General features: G+C 37.4%; 2 protein-coding genes across 4 annotated transcripts in view; one reads left to right on the top strand and one right to left on the bottom strand.

The window, feature by feature from the left end:
- Nucleotides 1-4,313, top strand: part of Mtmr7 (myotubularin related protein 7) — a 76,804-nt gene extending 72,491 nt beyond the window's left edge. For both annotated transcript variants that reach the window (XM_075986560.1, XM_075986559.1), the window contains 2 exons: nt 49-175; nt 2,490-4,313. In XM_075986560.1, the coding sequence (XP_075842675.1) occupies nt 49-175; nt 2,490-2,852 (490 nt within the window). In that variant the 3' untranslated portion in view covers nt 2,853-4,313. The remainder of the gene's footprint in view (nt 1-48; nt 176-2,489) is intronic.
- Nucleotides 4,314-7,738: 3,425 nt separating this feature from the next.
- Nucleotides 7,739-22,047, bottom strand: part of Vps37a (VPS37A subunit of ESCRT-I) — a 33,595-nt gene continuing 19,286 nt past the window's right edge. Inside the window, exons 5-12 of one of the 2 annotated variants that reach the window (XM_075986561.1) lie at nt 19,462-19,687; nt 17,418-17,488; nt 15,981-16,108; nt 15,835-15,893; nt 15,684-15,752; nt 10,917-11,060; nt 9,884-9,964; nt 7,739-8,496 (exon numbers count right to left, since the gene is read on the bottom strand). In XM_075986561.1, the coding sequence (XP_075842676.1) occupies nt 9,884-9,964; nt 10,917-11,060; nt 15,684-15,752; nt 15,835-15,893; nt 15,981-16,108; nt 17,418-17,488; nt 19,462-19,687 (778 nt within the window). In that variant the 3' untranslated portion in view covers nt 7,739-8,496. The remainder of the gene's footprint in view (nt 8,497-9,883; nt 9,965-10,916; nt 11,061-15,683; nt 15,753-15,834; nt 15,894-15,980; nt 16,109-17,417; nt 17,489-19,461; nt 19,688-22,047) is intronic. The other variant, XM_075986562.1, reaches the window with a different exon arrangement.

The raw sequence follows: 22,047 nt of genomic DNA, 5'->3' as shown, positions 1-22,047 counted from the left end.
TTGAGATCGTGAGTTTCCAGCCTGGGCTGTGGTCTCCTTCCTTCCCAGGTTTTGGAGTGGAATGTATAACCGCTTTGAAAAGGGGTTGCAGCCTCGCCAGTCTGTCACAGATTACCTCATGGCCGTGAAGGAGGAGTCCCAGCAGCTGGAGGAAGAACTCGAGGCCCTACAAGGAGTGAGTCTTCTATTGCTTATACCATTTTCTGTGCCTGTTTGCTGAGCATTACCTTGAGGAAGACCCTCAAGTCTACAACATAAATATAGCAGCAGCCATTTCCTTTTAGGTGGTGGATAAGACAAAATAGTCTCATTTGGGTGAATACCCAGATAAAAGCCCAAACTGAAATCTGTTTAGTCATCTGTGTTAGTTTTGGCTCACTTCAGTTTGTTGAAATATTTACTGGTCAGTACATTTTATTTTTCTCATCACTGTTATTTGAAAGTACTTAAGTTTTCTTTTAAAAGGCAGGGCATGAAAATGAGAAAAAGCAAAATTGAATACGTTCAACTGATATTGCTCAACTTTTAAGAATTTCATTTGATACTGCATTGATATGTAAATAGCTTAGGTTGACTGTACTTGGTATAATGTGTGCATATATAATTTCCATTATTGGGCAGACATTGTGGTGTGTGTGTGTTTCCTGCATATCTTCATCTTCAGTGAATACTATCAATTCTGATTCGCTCATCCTAAAACTACCATTCTTCTGCTCAAAAGCTGGCAATAAATTCCTGTTGTTTGGAACCTGTATGTTCAAGTGAGAATCAGTGTTTTAAATAGGATAATATGGGGCTGGGGGTGGCTTGGTGGTTAGCACTACTCTTCTCCACACCCAGTGGTGGTTCACGACCATAGGTAACCACAGTTCAGGGGATCCGATGGCTCTAATTGTCACAGGCTTTGGATGCGTGTAGTGCACATACTTACATTCAGGCACACATACATACATATAAAATGTTTTAAACAATTTTAAATGCAATGTGACTTTTTAAACAGTCTGATGTAGTGTATAAATAAGCATTAGCATGAAGGCTGAATGCAGTGATGGTACTGGACAAGAACGTGAACTCCTCTCAGATAACAGCCTACATAAAATTGGCAAATTCAAACTGAATTTGTGTGACCAGTAGAAACTCATCTGCAGATCCCCACTATGAATTAGCGCCTAGGAAAATGGAGCTTTACAGTACAGGTATGCCAACAGTAGAGTCAGCTGGAAGTACACTGGAAGAAATCAGCTTTCAGGCTAAGCTTAAGGTTGTCAACATTCCTGTGTTGGACTGGAGTACTTTTGAGATAAGTCTAAATGGTTATTCTAGTATAAATGGGCCACCGTCAAAGGAACATCTGGTAATGGAGAGCTCTGTTCTGCATCGCTCTTGTACACTACTGGAGAGAGAAGCAGCTCTTAACTGTCAGCAGGATACAGCTTTCCAAGGACTCTGGTGCCTGAGCACCAAGCCTAGAAATCCACATTTATAAGACCCAGATGACTGGGGTTGGGTATAAAGCTGAGACCTTGGACTAAGGAATAAAATCAGAGAACTGAAATGAGCCACAGATCAAGTTTACAGTTTTGGAGGCATCTTAGCCCTTTTGCCAAAGTCCCCTCTTGTTGGGCCAATTTAATTTATTTTTTCAAAAGGTATCCAGCTTTCTGACTCTTAGGGTCGTACTTATTATAGCATTCTTCGGTTGAAAAACATAAAATAATGTAGAATCAAAAGTACCTTAATCATAAAATGCCTATTTGTTTCTTATATAGCTAAAATTCCTTAATATTTGATATTTTCCCATAAATTCCTTTAAATTCTAGTTAAATGCCCATTTACAGGACATGTTCTGCTTCCTGCGTTTGTGGCTTTCTAGCTACTGCAAGGTCCAAGCTCTGCTCTTTCAGCCTTTTACATTGCTTTTTGCTCTTTCCCGTGAAATCAACCAGCTTATCTTCCCAAGTGACAACATCCAGGGGATGCTATACTTGTGTCTGGATTCATAGGACCCAGGTTTAATTCCTAGCACTCAAGTGGCAGCTTACAATTGTCTATCACTAGTTCCAAGGGAACCAGCAGCCTCGTTTGATCTCCACAGGTACCAGGCGCATACATGGTGTAGATACATATATACAAACATCCATATGCATAAAATAAATGTTTTAAAAATTAAAAAAAGCTCACATGTTTACAGTTAACAGGATGGAAAAAACTATGGCAAATTGTATAGACAACTTACATCCAGGCACTTATTACATTGTTCACATTACAGAGAATCCGTCAAGGCAGTTACTACCATCCTACATTAGAGGTAAAGAAAGCAAGCCTCTCAGTTAATCTTATTCGAGTTCATGACATTGGTTTTCACCTGTCATAAGACTCTTGTCCTTAACATTATCTTCTACTGGAAGGCAATGACTAAAATAAGGCATGCTTATATATAAGAATAAGCTGTTTATGACTTTCCTCAAAGTTGTTATTAATTTTTTTAGAGGCTGGAAAAGATTCAGGAAGTTCACTTCAATGGCACCAAAGTGAAGGGTAAGCAGAGCGAACCCAGCAAACCCTCGGGATTTTCTACCTCAGACAACAGCACAGCGAACACTCCTCAGGATTACAGTGGAAACATGAAGTCCTTCCCGTCCAGGAGCCCTTCCCAGGGCGATGAAGATTCTGCTCTGATCCTAACCCAAGACAATTTGAAAAGCTCAGATCCTGATCTGTCAGTGAATAGCGACCAAGAGTCTGGGGTGGAGGATTTGAGCTGCCGATCTCCAAGTGGTGGTGAGCATGCACCCAGCGAAGACAGCGGCAAGGACCGGGACTCTGACGAAGCTGTGTTTCTCACTGCTTGAAGTTCCCCTTTGGCGTTCCAAAGTAAAAAGACAAAGAAACTCCCAAATTAAGGGGACAGTGCAATTCATAATAAAAAAAAATCTCAAGAAATGGCACGTTCCATTAAGAACCATAAAATAAGCTATGAAAATAAAAAAATATATAGTCCCTCAATAGCCAGTTCTTTTATCAAATCAGAAGAGTGTTCACCATTCCCGAGGCTCATGGTAGACTATGAAAAAGCATACCATCATCACCAGAGGTGGTCCATACACGTTTTCCCTGGCATAGCATGTATCTACTCAGAAAGCCCTCCTCTCCTTTCTCGCCACCTGTTAATGTTCACTTCCAGATTCAGTTTGTTTTCTGAAACATTTGACATTTCCTTCTGCCTTTACCAATATTTTTTAAAAATAAGCATTGAAAATAGTCTTTTTTGTTAATAAATATATTCCTAAATAGCTGTGGAATTAATATTTCAGGTAGGATAATTATTTTAACATCTAATTAGATACTATTTTAAATTCTATTTCTCCCTCTGGAGTATCTTCTGCTTTTATCACTTAGAAGTGCTAACATGTTTTTTTTTAAACATGGATGTAGTATCTCATAAAGCAGAAGTCTCACTCACTTTCTCTATCTCAAATATGAATCCAGATATCAGCTCGCAGCAACTCTAGCAACCTTTTATTATTTCAGAGACTGTGCCTGCCAAAACTGTGGGCCACCACCAATCTGATTCTAAATGACAACACTGTGAACTTCGTAGGCAGTCATACATCAGCAAGGGAAACTCTAGTGAGGAACTAGGGAATTGCATGTCTTAAGTTACTTTTCTCTTGTGGTAAGACGCCACAACCAAGGCAACTAGAAGAAAGAATTTATTTTGGGCTTACAATTTGAGGGGTTTAGAATCCGTGCCCATCATGGTAGAGGGATACAGCACAGGCAAGCAGGTATGGCACTGGAGCAGTAGCTGACAGCTCACATCTTCAAATAACCCAGAGGCAGTGAGAGACAACTGGAAACAGTGTGGGCTTTTCAAAATATAAAGCCAGCTCACAGTGACATACTCCCAACAAGGCCACACCTCCTAATCCTTCCCAAACAGTTCCATCAACTGGGAACTGACCATTCAAATATAAGCCTCTGGGGCCATTCTTCAACCCCCTACATCATGTCCATGGAGTAAAGGTTAGAGTTATAGTGCTGGTCACTTTATAAATGACATAGCACATTAATGTTTCCAGTAACATTAGCAGTATCTTATGACCGTTGACTGATGAATGCCATTTCTGAAGTTTCTGTTAAAATGCACGTTTAGAACAGAATCATTCCCATCTCATACTTAAAAACAGGATTTGAATTGAACTTTTGATAGGAAGACTCTTAATGGAGAAATGTTGCTGTGTTTAAAGACACTGAAATGTTATTGTATGATTTTACAATATTAGTACATTCTAATAAAGAGATAAATTTAATCTTAGTTTTTATAATAGTATTTTACAATGTGAAAATTTATATCAGATACTGTATTCAATTTTGTGGAAATAGAAATACATTAATAAGAAAGGACAAGAGACTGCGAAAACCTCTAGTCTGACTTATACATACATCACATAATGTAATACAGGATGATAGTGTTCACACTTAAAAGATGATTTTAATATACTAAAGGCCTGTAATATAAAAATATTGTTAATATAAAAATAAAGTAAGTATAATACTTTTAGATGTTAAATCTGAGCATTTTCTGTTGAGAAGTTCCCCAATCACAAGTAAGGAATATTTATTCATTTTTATAGTCTTATTTAATAGTCTAATAGCTAATAAACACATGTGATATGGTGAGACTGGCTTTACAGCTTTATAACAAGACTCCTCTTTCGTGTTTTCTTTTTTTAAGACAGTATCTGATCATGCAGCCCTGGCCTCAGACTCGAGATCTTTCTGCTTTTGCCTGTTGGGTGCTGAGATTACAGGTGTGTGCCATCATTCCTGGCTTTCTATCATTATTTAGTATCCACTCCTAGAGACACTGTTGCCTAATTTCTTAAAGCAGATAGTAAGCCTTAAATAAATAAATAAAAGGAAAGAAAGAAAAAGCAGCATCTATGTCAAACTGGATGACATTTGAAAAAAGTGTGTGTACCGGGCGGTGGTGGCGCATGCCTTTAATCCCAGCACTCGGGAGGCAGAGGCAGGCGAATCTCTGTGAGTTCGAGGCCAGCCTGGTCTAAAAGAGCTAGTTCCAGGACAGGAACCAAAAGCTACAGAGAAACCCTGTCTCGAAAAATCAAAAAAAGCCGGGCGATGGTGGCGCACGCCTTTAATCCCAGCACTCGGGAGGCAGAGGCAGGCGGATCTCTGTGAGTTCGAGACCAGCCTGGTCTACAGAGCTAGTTCCAGGACAGGCTCCAAAGCCACAGAGAAACCCTGTCTCGAAAAACCAAAAAAAAAAAAAAGAAAGAAACGATAAAAGTGTGTGTGTGTGTATATATATCTTAATGTGACACCTTCGACATCAGAGCACCCACTTTTTGTTACCCTCATCCTTTTACAAGACGTAATGTAAGCATGTAGTCACTGAGTCTTTTTTACAAGCTAACCTCGCAGTGAAACTACATACAAATTTACTGCCTGTGTTTCCAGAGAGCCTGGACAAACAGCGGTCAATTCAGCAAGACTAAAATCTCTAGAACTTCAGGTTCATTTAAATCAGGCGTCGGTCATAAGGCATTTTATTATTTAAGGTAGCGTTCCAGGGACTATGTCTATAACTGATTCAAGACACAGGACTTCCCAGCCAGTCATCGTTACAGCTCAAGTGATTTGTTACTTTTAGTAACACTAAAGTCAACTTTATATGAAAAAGGAAAGAATTTTGGTCATGTTTGAACAAGTCAATGACAAATTTAAATAAAAAATAAGAAATAAACCTTCAAATGATTTTTTAAAATTAAATCTGCATATGTGTGTGCACATGTGTGTGTGCATGCCTCTGCTCCAGTGCTGAAGTGAGAACAGGTATCAGTCTTTGCCCTGCACCTTGTGTGCAGCAGGGTCTTGTTTGCTGCTATTCTTTCTGTCCACCACACAAACTGGTAGGCAGAGCTTCCTGGAGTGATTCTCTCAGCCTCCTCTCTTATGAGGAGTAATGGAATTACAGGCATGTTCTACCATGCATCCAGTCTTTATATAGGTTCTGAGGATTTGAACTCAGGTCTTCATGCTTTCATGACAAATAGGTTGGCACTGAGTTCCTTACAAATTTTCATTCCTGAAAAGAGCTCAGGTGGCAGAGTGCCTGCCTCACATGACTGAAGCTGCCCTAAGTTCAACCTAAGCACTACATGAACTGGGCTTACTGATACATGAGCCTAGTACTCAGTAGGTGGAAGATAAGAGTGTCGAGGTTACCCTCAGCTACACAGCAAGTTAGAGGAGAATCTGGGCTAAAGACCCTGCCTTAAACAAAAACAAAAAAACATATTTGGTTTACTTCAACACAATCTTAGCTGTCATCCACTTTAAATATGCAAACTGTAGTCAAACAAGCTCTGTTCTGCATTCTGAAATTAATTCCCTAGTGTTAATTTATTCTGAAAATTTGACCCAATATTGAAATAGATGCCTTTATTATTCCCTCTTTGACTTATTACTACTATCCATGACAAATTCTACCTGAGGTAGTCTTAATTCCTAGGCCTTTTTTACAGTCTTCTATTTTTACACTAAAGTAAAATCAGTACATTTTTTAGTATCCCTATCTGTAGCCAGTTTTTACAAGAAGAAATATAACTATCTGAACAAATCTGTCAACTTGTTAAATGCAAGTAACTGGTCAGAGGTCTGTTTAATATTTGAATTCTAAAGGTCTCTGGATTATGGATAAATTATGCTTCCTTAACTGACAAACAAGGAAATGTGGGTAATACAAGCTTAAAGAAAAATGCCACAGGCTTACTACTGTGGCTGTATAAACAGCATGTTCTGGGTAAGCATGTGGGGGGGGGGGGGCAACAGAGAGAAGCACCGAGACACCAGACATCACACTTGGGTTATCTATCTCTGGGTAGCTGTTCTACAATGCTGGTGGTGTTGAGTAGCTGAATCAATGTTCTCCAAAGCTTAGTCTGCTGTCTTTTGTTCTAGGATATGCATGCCCAGTTTACAAAAGCAAGCAGACTGTGACTCATAAATTCCATACCAACTACAGTGACGGCTGGGAATGTTAAACTCCAGCACCAGTGCAGTAAGGGAACGTCTCTGAATGCCCCAAAGTTGAAATACTACTACATCAATATCTCACCCATATATTCTTAACAGGAATAACAAGTTTACCCTTCATCTGGCCATTCTGAGAATTAAATAGCATGCCCTTAGCACAGTGCCAGGAAGACAGGTATTATAACAGTGTATAGCTAGTGTTGGATCTCTACAGTCCATGTGAATGTCTCTGACAAACATGAAATATTTTTCAATAGAAAATATTTGTATATTTTCTAAAATTATATTACAAAAGCCATGTAGAATAAGAAGAATGAAAACAAGACAAATTATAATGCATGCAGGCTTTGGAATGACAATTGAGCAAATAAATGTTAGGGTATTTAGTGATTTAGATACCGCCTTACTAAACCTCAGGTATGTACTTATTCATTTTCACCTTTATGTACTTTAATAAGTTCATTCTGAGGCACAATATAAACACAAATTGTTGAATACAAGTACAAATTAGAAAATTAAATTCATTAAAAATTAAGACTGAATATTACTTAGTACAAAGCCTTTTTCTTAGAAAAAATTCATTTTAGGAAAAGATTAAATTACAATAAGTAATAAAATTTCACAAACTTTTTAATGTCTAGATTTACCACCTTTTAACAAAAGGATGTCTTTAACATTTGAAATATAAAAAATATCTTTATTTAACTAAAAACCCATAGACAGCTTTTTTTTTTTAATTAGCATGAAAGTCTGTATTGGACTGGTTTAATGAAAAGGAATTTTTTTAAAGTAAAACAGGTAAGAAGATCACAAGTTTGAGGTTAGCCTGGGCTACACAGGAAAGCCTGTTCCAGAACAAAACCAAACAAGTACATTAACCTCTACCGCTCCCCAAATGCATCTTTATGTGAAAATGAAACTGAGAGAGCAGCTTCTCCACTCTCCTTTACTGCAGGCGTTGCAAGGTGCACTGGACAGCTTTGTCTAGGAAAGAGTGTGTGTGTGTGTGTGTGTGTGTGTGTGTGTGCGCGCGCGTCGGGGGTGGGGTGACAGGAAGAGAATCTAAGTAATAACCATTCTTGAAAAGAAATGAGGAACTCCAAGTTAAAACTACAAATGTTGGTCAGTTTTATAAAATATAAAACTAGCTGGAATCACATGCACAGACGTTTAATTAGGAATAGTAGAGGAACTTAAATACAGGATTTGTCAACAATAAACATTTTTAGTGCAAATAGTGCAGAAATATTTCTCAAAACAAATATAGCAGTCATTCTAATCTATACAAAATCAGTCTCAGTCATGTATACAATCTATAGAGTGCATCTGGAGTTCAGCTATGGTCATGAAATGCCAATTCTTAAGTCATAAATATCAAACAATGTGCTTAGTTTTGTGTCCCATTTCTTTCTTGATTCATGTTTTCAGGAAAATCTGGAATGGAAAAAATTTTAAATTTAAGATTTAATTTAAGATGATAAACTCTCATTCCTTTATACTGTCTTCTGGTTTAGATTCACTGTAACATGACTGGGAGGGAATTGAGTAAGGAAACTATTAAGTATGGTCCTATATAATATTTCTACTTCTTGAGCTTGGGTAAACACAAAAAGTATAAAAATGAGCTCAATTTAGAAATTAGATCAAAACAGTTTAGAGTTGGTGGTAATCAATACAATCTGAACTAAACTGAGAAACACCTACCACCTTTTTTTTCTCTTTTCAAAGAATCCCATATGTGCCTCCACAAAGTCTACTCCTTCAGCCCAGATGGCTGGGTGCAGAACCACGTGGTCCCCATCTCTAGCCATGTGATTAGGGGAGAGAATGCACCCATCTCTCCTAGGTATTTGTACTCCAAGAGACTCTCGGTCCTCTAACCAGCTGCTTCAAGCAGTAACGGTTGCTGGGTTACTAAGAAAAGAGGGATGCTGATGGAGGTAGTTGTAGCTTGTTGAACACATGGGAAGAAATGGGTCTGACCCAGCAATCCACACACAAAAATCAGACTGAGAAATGAGAAACTGCCAGCCTGAGAAAAAAAGAGCTGTTTTGGTTCCTAAGTGGCTTCCAGTGTTTCCACTCTCAGTAACTGGGCTGTTACCTTTTCATTTTGGCTCTCTGGTAACTTTGTATTTTCCTTCAACAAGAAGTTTATATTAAGGTTGCTGGAGTATGTGGTGGTCAGAATAAGAAATGTCCCCCACAGTCTTGGGTATCTGAGCACATACATGGTGCTGTTTTGGGAGGTGGTGCAGCCTTGCTAGTATATCACTGGTGGGCGGGCTTTGAGAATTTGTTGTCTCCCTGTACTCTTTGTGTTTGTGGTTGAAGATATGGTCTCTTAGCTTCCTGCTCCAGCTGCCTGATGCTATGCCTCCTTCATCATTATGCACTCTCCCTCAGGAACCATAAACACAAACTCTTCCATTTTAAACTTGTCTTGGTCACGGTATTTTATCACACCAATAGAACTAATACAGGGCAAGATATTCTTCTGCAAGGAAAACATCCCTAAAACAAGTAGAGGAGGGATGACAGAGCTTGAAGGCTGAGAAGATGGCAGTAGAAAGAACACTACAGGTAAGCTAACCTCGGGGAAAAATGCAGCTTTCCTTAAGGACACCCTCACACTGAGAAAACACTAAAAGGTTTCTACTAGCTGTAGGCTTACTTATACAATGGTGTGTTTAATATGTAATTATCAGCATTGTATTACATATAACAACTATAATGACACTGTGAACAGGCTCTGTTAAGAACTATCTTGTTAAAGAATACTTGGTAATAGCCTTGAGATACTAGCTGAAATGCGATTTACCTAGAGAGGAGCATGAAATTGGCTGTGCATTGCAATCACCTGGTGAAGCTTCTCTTCTTTAGCTCTTCTACAGTGGCAAATCTGGAAGACAAATTATTTAAAATACCAGTCAGTTTTCCAACTACTTCCTACATTATGACAGAATTCCAAGTAAGAATATTTCAATTAGCTAACATTCTTTTAAGTTTTTAACATTTAAGGTAGCTAATAATTAGTCAGAAAAGCACTGAGCTCCATTTGAAAACAATCTTTGACTACAAACTTCCCTGATCTAATTCAAATGCCTGTGCTTTAAAAACAAAGAAGTAAAGCATACTCTTGTTAATCATGGAAGACTAACAAACATAAACTTCAGTGTAGCTATACAGAATAGAATGGGTCAGAAACCAATTTCTTGCTAATATTTTAATCACAGGTAAGTTACTAACCATCTCTGAATTTCAATTGTCTCTCATGAAAAATAGAGTAAACTTTGCCCTGTCTGCTTTAAAGGGTTCCCGCACACAAACACACCCCCCCACACAAACATTTCATAAAACTTACCAAATAACAAGTATGACTTCAGAGATTGGGTAAATATTTAGGCCTATATTAACCAGTATGAAATTGTTAAGCAGATTGTTCTCCTTGAATACAATGGGAACACCAGAATCGAAGCTGTTCTATTTTTATTATTTATTGTATTTTTAATCTCTATAGGTTATTTTATAATTAAGCAACGTATAAAAAAGGTGGTTTTTCAGGAGACTATTATAGCTATTAAGATTAAACTAAGCTGATTTACCAGCTCTGACCCAATGATGCAGATACTATCACTTCTGCAAGAGAACTCTCATTAGATCACCTGTTGTGTGTGCAGAACTAAGAGGGTTAGAACGACAGTAGGTGCTGCCATCCTTCCCCAGACAGGTTTTTCAGAGCCTGCTCAGTACTCAAAACTCCAGCTTGGTCTGCACTAATGATCTTTACTCATGACCACACGTAAATTTGTTATTATGTTGTCACTCATTCTCAACTGAAGAGTATCACATACTGTTCTCTTTTCCTTGAAGCTACTGAGAAAATCATCTATTTCAGTTTTTCCCTCCAAGAACTCCTCGGCAATGTTATCCGACTCTTCCTCAGCTTCATGTGCAGCTACTTTCAATCTTGCCTGGAGGGCACTTGCACTACAACTCTGTGAACAAACAAAAAAACCAAGCATTGCATTAGTCCATAAGTCTCATATCAATTTCAGAGAAGGAAAATGAGGCAGAGCTATGGAAAGCAATCTTCACATTGAATACTTGGATAGACAACACCTTGGGGTTTCTATAGCTATGATGGAACACCATGACAAAAAAAAAAGAATTGGGGAGGAAAAATGTTTATTTAGCTTACACTTCCACATTACTATTCATCACTGGAGAAATTCAGGACAGAACTCAAGTTAGGAACCTTGAGGCAAGAACTGATGCAGAGGCCATGGAGGAACACTGCTTACTGGTTTGTTCCTCATGGCTTGCTCAGCCTAATTTCTTATAGCACCTAGGACCACCAGCCCACTGAAGCCAGCACCCACACTGGGCTGGGCCCTCTCCCATCAATCATTAATTAAGAAAATGGACTACAGGTTTGAGCAGAGCCCAGTCTTATGGATGCATTTTCTCAACTGGGGCACCCTCCTCTCTGATAACTATAGCTTGTGTCAAGCTGACATAAAATTAGCAAGTACAGATACCAAACACAAAAGAAACTAAATCACAAGCTGTAAACTATTAAATGAGAAACTGATAAATCACTATTCTACTCTGGAAATCTGGGGATTAAATCACTGTGAGAACACCTACTCAGATCACTCAGTGACTCCATTTCCTTGTATTCCTGTTCTTGTCTGCCCTAGTGAGCTAGACAGTAATTCATTTCTAAAGAACCAAATGTGACAAAATTGAAGGGATTTAATATGACCACAGAAGCAGATTAAGTGCACACTGACAACACTGCTGAAAAACAAAACACTGAAAACAAATAAGTGGTCATCGCTTGGAAGATTTAATACTGTTATGATGTCAATGCTAACCCTAAAGATCTACAAAATCAATGCAATTTATTTCAAGAGTCCTTCATTGGAAAAAAAAAGTATCCTAACATTCATATGATATCTCACAAGACTGAACAGCCAAGAAATCTCCCTATTATAAACACTGACACACATGTCCCCATAAGCCAGAACAAGACAGGGTCCCACTTCCAGTGACCTAGCCTAGTGTGAACACCCCATTGCCAAAACAACCTCTAGATTTCCAACAAGACCACCCTCCCCTACCCCCAGTGACCTGCTATCAACAACCCACATTCTACCTCCAACCTGCTGGATCCCCCACATCCTTTTCCAGGGTCTAGCCTGGTGAGTCTGTATGAACTCCCCCAAACACTCACACACATACTCGCCAACCTGCTAAGTCTAGCCTAGGACCCACATCCAGTGCCCAGACATAGTCTGTCCAGCTCTATCTATGCCCAAGTCAATCTCTAGACTTTCAGCAAGACTGACCATTCCTACCCTCAAACCAATAGAGCCCTTCACAGACTTTGAAAGAACAATAATCAACTTCATATGAAAAAAACAAAAAAACCAGGACAGCCAAAACAATCCTGCACAATAAAGAAACTTCTGGAGGCATCACAATCTCTGACTTCAAACTCTACTATAGAACTATAGTACTAAAAACAGCCTGGTATTGGCATAAAAACAAACAGGAAGACCAGTGGAATCAAATCAAAGACCCGGATATTAATCTACACACCTATGAACACCTCATTTTTGACAAAGAAGCTAAAATTATACGATAGAAAAAAGAAAACATCTTCAACAAACGGTGCTGACATAACTGGATGTCAACATGCAAAAGAATGAAAATAGATTCATATCTATTCTCATGCACAAAACTCAAGTCCAAATGAATTAAAGGCCTCAATATAAATCCAACCACACTGAACCTGATAGAAGAGAAAGTGGGAAGCAGCCTTCAATGCATGGGCACAAAAGACCACTTCCTATGTATAACCCCAGTAGCACAGACACTGAGAGCAACAATAAATAAGTGGGACCTCCTAAAACTGAGAAGCTTCTGTAGAGCAAAGGATACAGTCAATAAGACTACTGAATGGGAAAAGATCTTCACCAACTCCACATCAGACAAAAATCTGATCTCCAAAAGTTACAAAGAACACAAGAAATCAGACATCAAAATTCTAAAAACCCAATTAAAAACTGGGCTACAGAACTAAACAGAGAATTCTCAACAGAAGAATCTCAAATGGTGGAAAGGCACCTAATGTTTAACATCGTTAGCCATCAGGAAAATGCAAATCAAAACAACTCTGAGATACTACCTTACACCAGTCAGAATTGCTAAGATCAAAAACACCAATGACAGCTTATGCTGGAGAGGATGTAGAGTAAGGGGAACACTCATCCATTGCTGGTGGGAATGCAAACTTGTATAACCACTTTGGAAATTAGTATGGCAGTTTCTCAGAAAACTGGGAATCAACCTACCTCAGGATCCAGCAATACCACTCTTGGGCATATACCCAAAAATGCTCAATCATACTAAAAAGACATTTGTTCAACTATGTTCATATCAGAATTATTTTTAATAGCCAGAACCTGGAAACAACCTAGTTTCCGTGTAATTATTTCGGGTAAAGCTAGCCGGGTGGCGCGAAGCGGCCCGCCGCTCCTATTACAACTGAAGAATGGATAAAAAAAATGTGCCACATTTACATATTAGAGTAATACTCAGCGATTTAAAAAAAAATGACATCTTGAAATTTGCATTCAAATGGTTGGGCCTAGAAAAACCATCCTGAGTGAGGTAACCCAGACCCAAAAAGATCAATTGGGATGTATTCACTCATAAGTGGATACTATCCACTCATAAGTGGATACTATCTATAAACTAAGTACATTGAGCCTATAGTTCATGATCCTAGTAACAAGATAAATAACAAGGTAAACCCTAAGAAAAACATATATAAGAAAAACTCTTCCACCTGGAGAGTTGAAATAGACAAGATAGCCTGACAAAATTGGGAGCATGGGGGTGAGAGGGTAGAAGGGGAAGAGGAGGGGAAAAAAGGAAGGGGGAGGAGAACGGAGAACTTGAGGGATGGGGTAGTTGAGATGGAGGAAGAACAGAGATGAGAGCAAAGAAAGATATCTTGATTGAGGGAGACATTATGGTGTTAGCAAGAAACCTGGCACTAGAGAAATTCCCAGGAATCCACAAGGATGACCCCAGTTAAGACCCTAAGCAATAAAGGAGAGGGTGCCTGAACTGGTCTTGTGCTATAGTCAGACTAATGAATATCACCCTAGAACCTTCATCTAGCAACTGATGGAAACTGATGGGAGAGACCCACATAGGAGCACTGGACTGAGCTCCAGAGGTCCAGTTGAAGAGTGGAAGGAATGAAAATATGAGCAAAGAAGTTAAGACCATGATGGGTACACCCACTTAAACAGCGCACCAACTCCAGATGGACAGGAAAGGAACAAGCACACTCCAAACTAGTCCCTCTGAATGTGGTTGACAGATTGCATGGCTAGGGCAGACTGAGGGGCCACTGGCAGAGGCACCAGGATTTATCCCTACTGCTTGTACTGGCTTTTTGGGAACCCATTCTCTTTGGATGGATTCCTTGCTCAGCCTAGACATAGTAGGAAGGGCCTTTGACCTTCCCCAAAGCAATGTGCCTTACCCTCTCTGTGGAGTAGATGGGGGTTGGGGATTAAATAGAGGAATTGGGAGGAGGGGAGGGAGTGGGAACTTGGATTGGTATGTATAATGAGAAAAATAGTTTCTTCTCTTTTTAAAAAAAATAAAAAGGAAAAAAATTATACAATATATTGTTTACTTAAAAATTACTGAAAGTAGCTGGGCTGTGGAGATAGATACATGACTTTAATCTCAGCATTCGAGAAGGAAAAGCAGGTAGGTGAATCTCTGAATTCGAGACCAGCCTGGACTAGAGAGTAAGCTCCATGACAGTCAAGGATACACAGAGAAACCTTGTCTCAGGGGTGGAAAAAAATCACTTGGAACAAATCTTACATAAATATCGGGTAAGAAAAAGTGTTAAAGCTGAACTGTGTTGATGATGGGGTGCACAAAATCTCACTAAGTATAGCAGAACTCTTTATAGGACATTTGGTTTTCCTTGGCTGGGTTTCCTATTTTCTCGTTTTTCACTATACCCACTGGCAATATTTGTGTTATCCATAATATACATGCGTTCTTTAAAAAAATAATACCAAAAAACTTCACTTTTGATTTTATCATTAATACGTAAACATTTTAAATTTATGTATTTAAATGTTAACATTTTCTGCTCTATGCTTTTGCTTCCTATTACAATTGGAGAACTAGACTGTTCACATAAAAATCTTTGTTAAAAATGTCTAGGAATTAACTGGTTATTATACTTTTTACTGAAACTAAATGCATAGTATCTTTTTATACTCTGTATAGTATGATATTTATGAAGTCAAGACTATTTTTGATTGGAAACTAAACCAATAAACAATTACATAAGTGTTGAACCCTAAAGTTTTTCCAGTTATTACTCACATACACAAGTACATTTTCAAACTGCAACCTGCTCCATACACTATTTTTCATCTTCCTATAAACTACTGCATCATTGGCTCAGGTGGGTAATAAACGGTTTCTGATGAAGTGAAAGCAAGGGCAGTGAACAAGGAACTGCAGACTAGCAGCTCCCATGAGGACCAGAAAGAACCAGTCAGTCATACCTCACTGAGTTCATGTTGTCTTTGCATCTTCTTTTCAAAGGTAGATTTCATTTGTATAAGTAATTCATACTAAAAGAAAACATAAAATTCTGTTTAACTTGATTTTTAAACTGTAAAAACAATATGTTAAAAGTGACCACCAGTAACTCACCTTATCTAAAACGGTCTGCCTTTTGGTTTCCAAGCTATGCTCCAAAAGGAGATTTTTTTCTGTAAGATAAATAAATCTCTGGATTATTTCCCAGCACAGATCACATTTTTCTCAGGACTTGTGAATTTAAGCAAAGGGAAACATACTTGCTAATTCCTCAATACTTTTTACTAAGTCTTCCTTGTCAGTAATAATTTGCTTTAGTTGCGGCAATGTCAGGAACTGTTCTAGTAACACATCCTCCTGTTCATTCATGTCTGTGAGCTGTGACACACTACAAACACAAGAGAAAAAGCAACCTGTTAGTATCAATCATCTAGTTTTTCTCCACGATGATAAATGTTCAATTTTTCAACATGACCTGTGTGATGGCTAGTTTTATGTGACACAAGCTAGAGTTATCTAAGAGGAGAAAACTTCAATTGGGAAAATGCCTTTGTAAGCTTACTCTGCATGTAAACCTGTAGGACATTTTTAAAATTAGTGATTGACGTGGAATGGCCCAGCCCATTGCAGCACTAAAAAAAAGCAACTGAAGAAGTCATATAGAGTAAGCCTGATGTGTATCCACAGTTATCCACATAGCTGGATAGAAGAACATGAGGAACAAGAGAGTGAGAATCATGGGGAGGATTAAAAATATGGAGGCTGATCACACTATTTTATTTCTCTTTCCACAGTGTTGATGTTTCACAAATTTTTATAGTAGGTCAACTTTTAAAAAGGAGAAAAGATAGCATTTATAAAATAGATGTCTTATTTCTTGACAGTTGAGCATTATATAGCATATTGAAGCCATAAAATATGTGTAATGTATCTTTTCTGTTGTGGGACTTGCATTCTTCAAAACTTATTTCTGATGTTTACCCATGAATTAAAATACTGAATCAAATAATGTCAAACTTTGTTTTTTAAAATTACAGTTTTGCACACAGGCTTTAATCTGTACACTCCTGGTAGAATATATTCTGTAGATATAAAATTACAAAGACTTCTTAATTGCACTCAATGGTCTTAATAATAGCCTCATGGATAATATAAATCCTTAGTGTGGTACAAGGGATACTCCACTAAACGGAGGGAGCAGAAAATACTTTATTTGTGGCACATCTTACGTTATATGAAAAATAGTACATTAAGCTTGAATCCTGCCATCTTATCTGCTATAAATTTGAATAAAAATATGAATCTAAAACTAGTTTGCCAATATATTATGTTAACGTTAATCTACTCATCTATATACAACATTAACATTACTCTACTAAAGAAATAATGAAAGATCTATTTTGCAATTATCAGAATCTAATATATTCACAAATAATTATCAAAGACAGCAAGCTACATGAGGGAAGAGAACTTCTGCTGCCCTGGTAATCATTCCATCATTCTTGGCATCTAGAGCAATCCCTAGATATAGACAAGTCACGTTATAATTTATCATACAAAAGGTGATTTACATCATTTACCCACTAAGACAACCACAGTGAAGGAACAGTGAAAAAAGTTTAAATCATTTAACTTAATTTGAATATGAAACTATAAATAAAATAGACAAAACTATCTTTACTCTTCAAGTTTTTTACCTTAGTTCTGAAAGTTCTGGAAATGCATCAGGGATATCCGGCATCTTATAACCAAAACCATTTTGGTTAATCTAAAGAAGAGTTTTGAAGAATATTAAACCTCAGCTATACTTTTGATTGGTCCCATTTATCTGATATAAACTTTAAAGTACTGCATCTATTAGTGCTTTCACTATCACAACTTCATCTTTGCACTTCACATGTACATATATTTCCTTTGCATCAGTCTGTTTCTCAATGGACTTTTACTTGTTTAATTTCATTTATTCAAACAGAGTATTACTGTGTAGCTCAGCCTGACCTTGAACTCACTAACTAGTTCAGGCTGAACTGGAACTCTGCCTCCTGGGGAATGAATTCTATACATGTGCCTCCATTCTCAATGTACTGTTATACATATGAGTATACCTTTCCTGATGGGGACTGGCTATGGGCCTTAGAAGAGCCTGTATTAGCCTGTGTGGAAGTGTATGATTATAAAATAAATCTCTTGAGAGCACCTATAACAGGTATAAAGAATCACCTGTGGATTTCATAGATGTAAATGACTATACTTCTTTTAAGAAAAAACATCAAGCATAAATTAGTAAATTGCTAGAACTCTGAGTAGTTACATATTTAAGTTAAATAATAGGGTAGATGAAGAACATAGTACAATTTGAATGTTTATGATATCTATGTATTAGAATATCCCCAATTTTTCCTTAAAGTATTTTAAATATTAATTATAGTTTGTTGCCAGGTATGGTGGCACATGTCTTTAATACTAGCACTCAGGAGGCAGAGATAGGAAGATCTCATTGAGTTCAAGGCTAGCCTGGTCTACACAGTGAGGTCCAGGAAAGCAAGAGCTACCTACTAAGACCCTGTCTCAAAAAACAAAATAACCGATAGTGTGTTCATAATCATTATTAACACAATAATGAAAAATTCTGGAAAAACAAAATCTGTTCAGGTCTATTTTTTTAAATAATTCTAAACTATAAAAATCAGTAATGTTGACTATAATGTATATGCATACACATATTTATGTATTTGTGTTTTATGTGTGTATATGTAAGTACAGGCATAGGTGTGTGTTGAGGTGAGGCCGGAGATCAATACACTGGGTTTCTTCCTCAGTTGGGCAGCGGGAGGATGACAACAGGGTTTTCTCACTCGACCAGGAACTCATTATTTGGCTGCTCTGGATGACTAACAAACCCCAGGAAATCTTGTGTCTAATTCCCCAGTAGTGGTATTACAGGAATGGATTACCACGCCTGGATTTTTTAAGGTAGGTTCTGAGGATTTGAACTCAGTTCCTTGTGATTGCACAGGCCTTTAATGCCTGACCATTATGCCAGCCTCCAAATCTACAGATATACTGTATGCACATATTCGTCTCTTTTTTCTTTCATTTCTTACATGACAACAGATACCAGTTTCACTTATGAACATACAATTTTAAAGCCAATAAAATGCTGTAAACCAACAGACCCTCTTTGATTTGATACTTGCTTCTCCTATATAATCACATTGTGTGCCTTGTTCACACATAACAGCTAGAGAGATCTGTTATAGGCAACTTTACTAACATGCTCCCTGGCATATAGTGCAAGGCCTCTGCCAATGTTTCCAATCACCAAGTGCTTTATGGACCCTCTCGTTTCCTCAAAATTTTATAACTATCTTTAGAAATCTGGTCTCAAACACAAACTGACCCATCCATTATCTGCCTCATTTTCACAGATCATCTACTATGTGCATAGTCTGAAGCACTGGGAATAAAGTAAAAAGCTGGAATGATATTATTTTCCTACTATTTCTACTTGGTTTCTGGGGGCAATGACCTCAGTTGTCTCACATAACCTTACACTATCTATAGAAGCTCTATATTTGCAATTCTTTATTGGTTACCTTCTTGAGTTTTTTTTACTTGGGATGAAAAAAGTATGATTTAATCTTTTATTTCAAGCCTATCTCAGTAAATGGACATAACACATGCTAGCTGACTGAACACCTATTTCACAGGCACAGAATACAGACTCCTGAAGATACTAACCGGTGCTGAAGATTCTGTCGTGGGAACAGGTAATGGCAGACTTGAAAGGATGCCAAATGAAGGAGCCACTGGCTTGGCTGCGGTATAACTTGTGGTTGAAGAAGAAACAGTGTCAGCTACAGACAAAGATGCGATATTCCTATTAGCTTCTTGTGGAGGATATGGAGGAAGAAATGGAAAACCTTGAGAAGGGTAAGGAGGCATTCCACCTGGATTACTATACAGGCTGAAGAAAGAAAGAGAAGATCATTAGGTAGAATAAAATTATCACTAAATTGCCCTAAATAACAACGTCATGCATTTCCACATAAGGAAATTTGCTTCGGCAAGTGATTTTATTTATTTTTTAATATTTATTTATTATGTATACAATATTCTGTGTGTATGCCTGCAGTACAGAAGAAGGCACCAGACCCCATTACAGATGGTTGTGGGCCACCATGTGGTTGCTGGGAACTGAACTCAGGACCTTTGGAAGAACAGGCAATGCTCTTAACTTCTGAGCCATCTCTCCAGCCCCGGGACAAGTAGTTTTATAATTAAATTAAATTATATAAATTATAAACTATAAGCACCTCAAAAATAAAGTATGGTTCCTATAAAAAGGAGGAAGAATGTTCTAGAGAGCAAACAATCCAGTTGCTCTCTGTAAAAGTCACATACATCATTATTGAGTTTTGATATTCCAATGATATAATTTAGTTTTGTTTCTTTATTGAGAGCATTTTATCCAGAATATTTATACAAGTGGGTGTTGCTAAATGGCTTTTGATTTTGGGCAAAATCTACCTTAAAGTTAGACTTTGGCTAGAGATCTTGAAAGAAAAATTAAATATATACATGAGCTACTAAAATATTAGAAACATTACAAACAGATTCATATGCGAGCACAAATGTATATTTTAAAGAGTAGCAAGTCACTATTTACTTGGAACTTAATCAGAAAGTAATTCAGTTAATATTTATTTTAGCAAGATGTTTTAAAATAATCATCTTTCCTCCCATAAATGTGAGAAGAGACTGGCCAGCTTCAATGGCCCACACCTGTAATCCCAGCACTAGGGAGGTAGAAGCAAGCAAATTTCTATGAGTTCAAGACCATCCTGTCTGCAAAGAGTTCTAGACTACAGGGCTACATAGGGAGATCTTATCTCAAAACAAACAATTAATTGAGAAGAAATCAAATTATAAAAGAGTCAGGAGTACTTCAGGCATAAATGAACACTGAAAAATGCAAACATCTGAGCTAATAGTAAGTCAATCAGGCATTCTCCCAGGAAAGAAAAGAGATTGATGGGTATATTCTGGAGATGATACTAAATACTAACTAAAACTTTATACTTTATATTGGTATATTTTTGTAGGACTACTATAATTTCATTTAATGATAGAAATTACCCTGAGCTGGACATTTTATTAGAAGAAAACATCCTTTACAAATTTTCAAGTATTCCCTAATGAAAAATTTGCAAGAATAGAAAGAAAATAATCTGAAAACAGAAAACAAAGAGATAGTACTTCTTTCACAAGAAAAAAAATGAATTACAGAACCTTAATTATTAATTAAAAATTAAAGCATAGCATTGGTGAATGGCTAGAAATATTTTGAAATAAATAGAAAATGCCGAAAAAGTTATTAAGGCTTGAAGTAGAAACAAAGTTGAAAAACAGTGTGGTCATGTTTAACAAAAAAAAAAAAAAAAGTCAAGAGCTCACATTTATAATAAGATAGAAACTAACAGATCAAGAATTATATACAGTTTTAAAAATCTTGAACTAAAAGAAATCTTTGGAATGTTTCAACCTTGAAGTGGGAAAAGTATGAAAGGATTTCTATAATTCTAAATTCAAAAGTTATAAAAAGAAAATAATGACAAATTTTACACTAACAAAAACAAAACAAGCTGGGTGGTGATGGTGCAGCACTTGGGTGGCAGAGGCAGGCAGATTTCTGTGAGTTCTGAAAAAGACCACCTGGTATACAGAGTGAGCTCCAGGCCAGCTAGGGCTGTTACACAGAGAAATCCTGTCTCAAAAAACCAAAACCAAAGCAAACCAAACCAAAACAACAGGCCCAATATAATACAAAAAAGGTCAGTGTTTGAATATATCCCAGCAAGCCCAAGTTCTGGGCTTGCTATCCCCAGCACCACCAACAAGCTAACTAACATAAATCAAAGCGAAAGTCAAATCAGTTGAAAGTCATATCACACATTGAAGGGCAATTTCTCTAATACATAAAAAATTTCTAACAACTATACGGCAAGTGGATGACATAAAACTAAGCATCTTAAAAACAGGAAGTGATGCTCAATTTAGCCGTTGAATAACAACTAAATTTTAAAAACTTTTTTTATGCTTACAAAATCGGCAATGATCTATTTGACAATATGCCATACCTGAAATGGAGATGGATAAATGAGCAGTGTGTGTGTGTGTGTGTGTGTCTTCCCGTAAAGTTGCTGAGAGACAATGCTTTTAACACTTTTAGAAGGTGTTTTCCTTACTTGACAGTTGCTAAAGCACTGCCTGCCCACTTCTGAAATCCATTGTTAACACCTCTCAAAGGGGCTTGAACTTTGCTTT

Source organism: Microtus pennsylvanicus, chromosome 9 (genome assembly GCF_037038515.1).
Source record: "Microtus pennsylvanicus isolate mMicPen1 chromosome 9, mMicPen1.hap1, whole genome shotgun sequence".
NCBI classification, from domain to species: domain Eukaryota; kingdom Metazoa; phylum Chordata; class Mammalia; order Rodentia; family Cricetidae; genus Microtus; species Microtus pennsylvanicus.
Note: the sequence above shows the minus strand (reverse complement) of the source record. Positions and strands in the feature narration are given on the sequence as shown.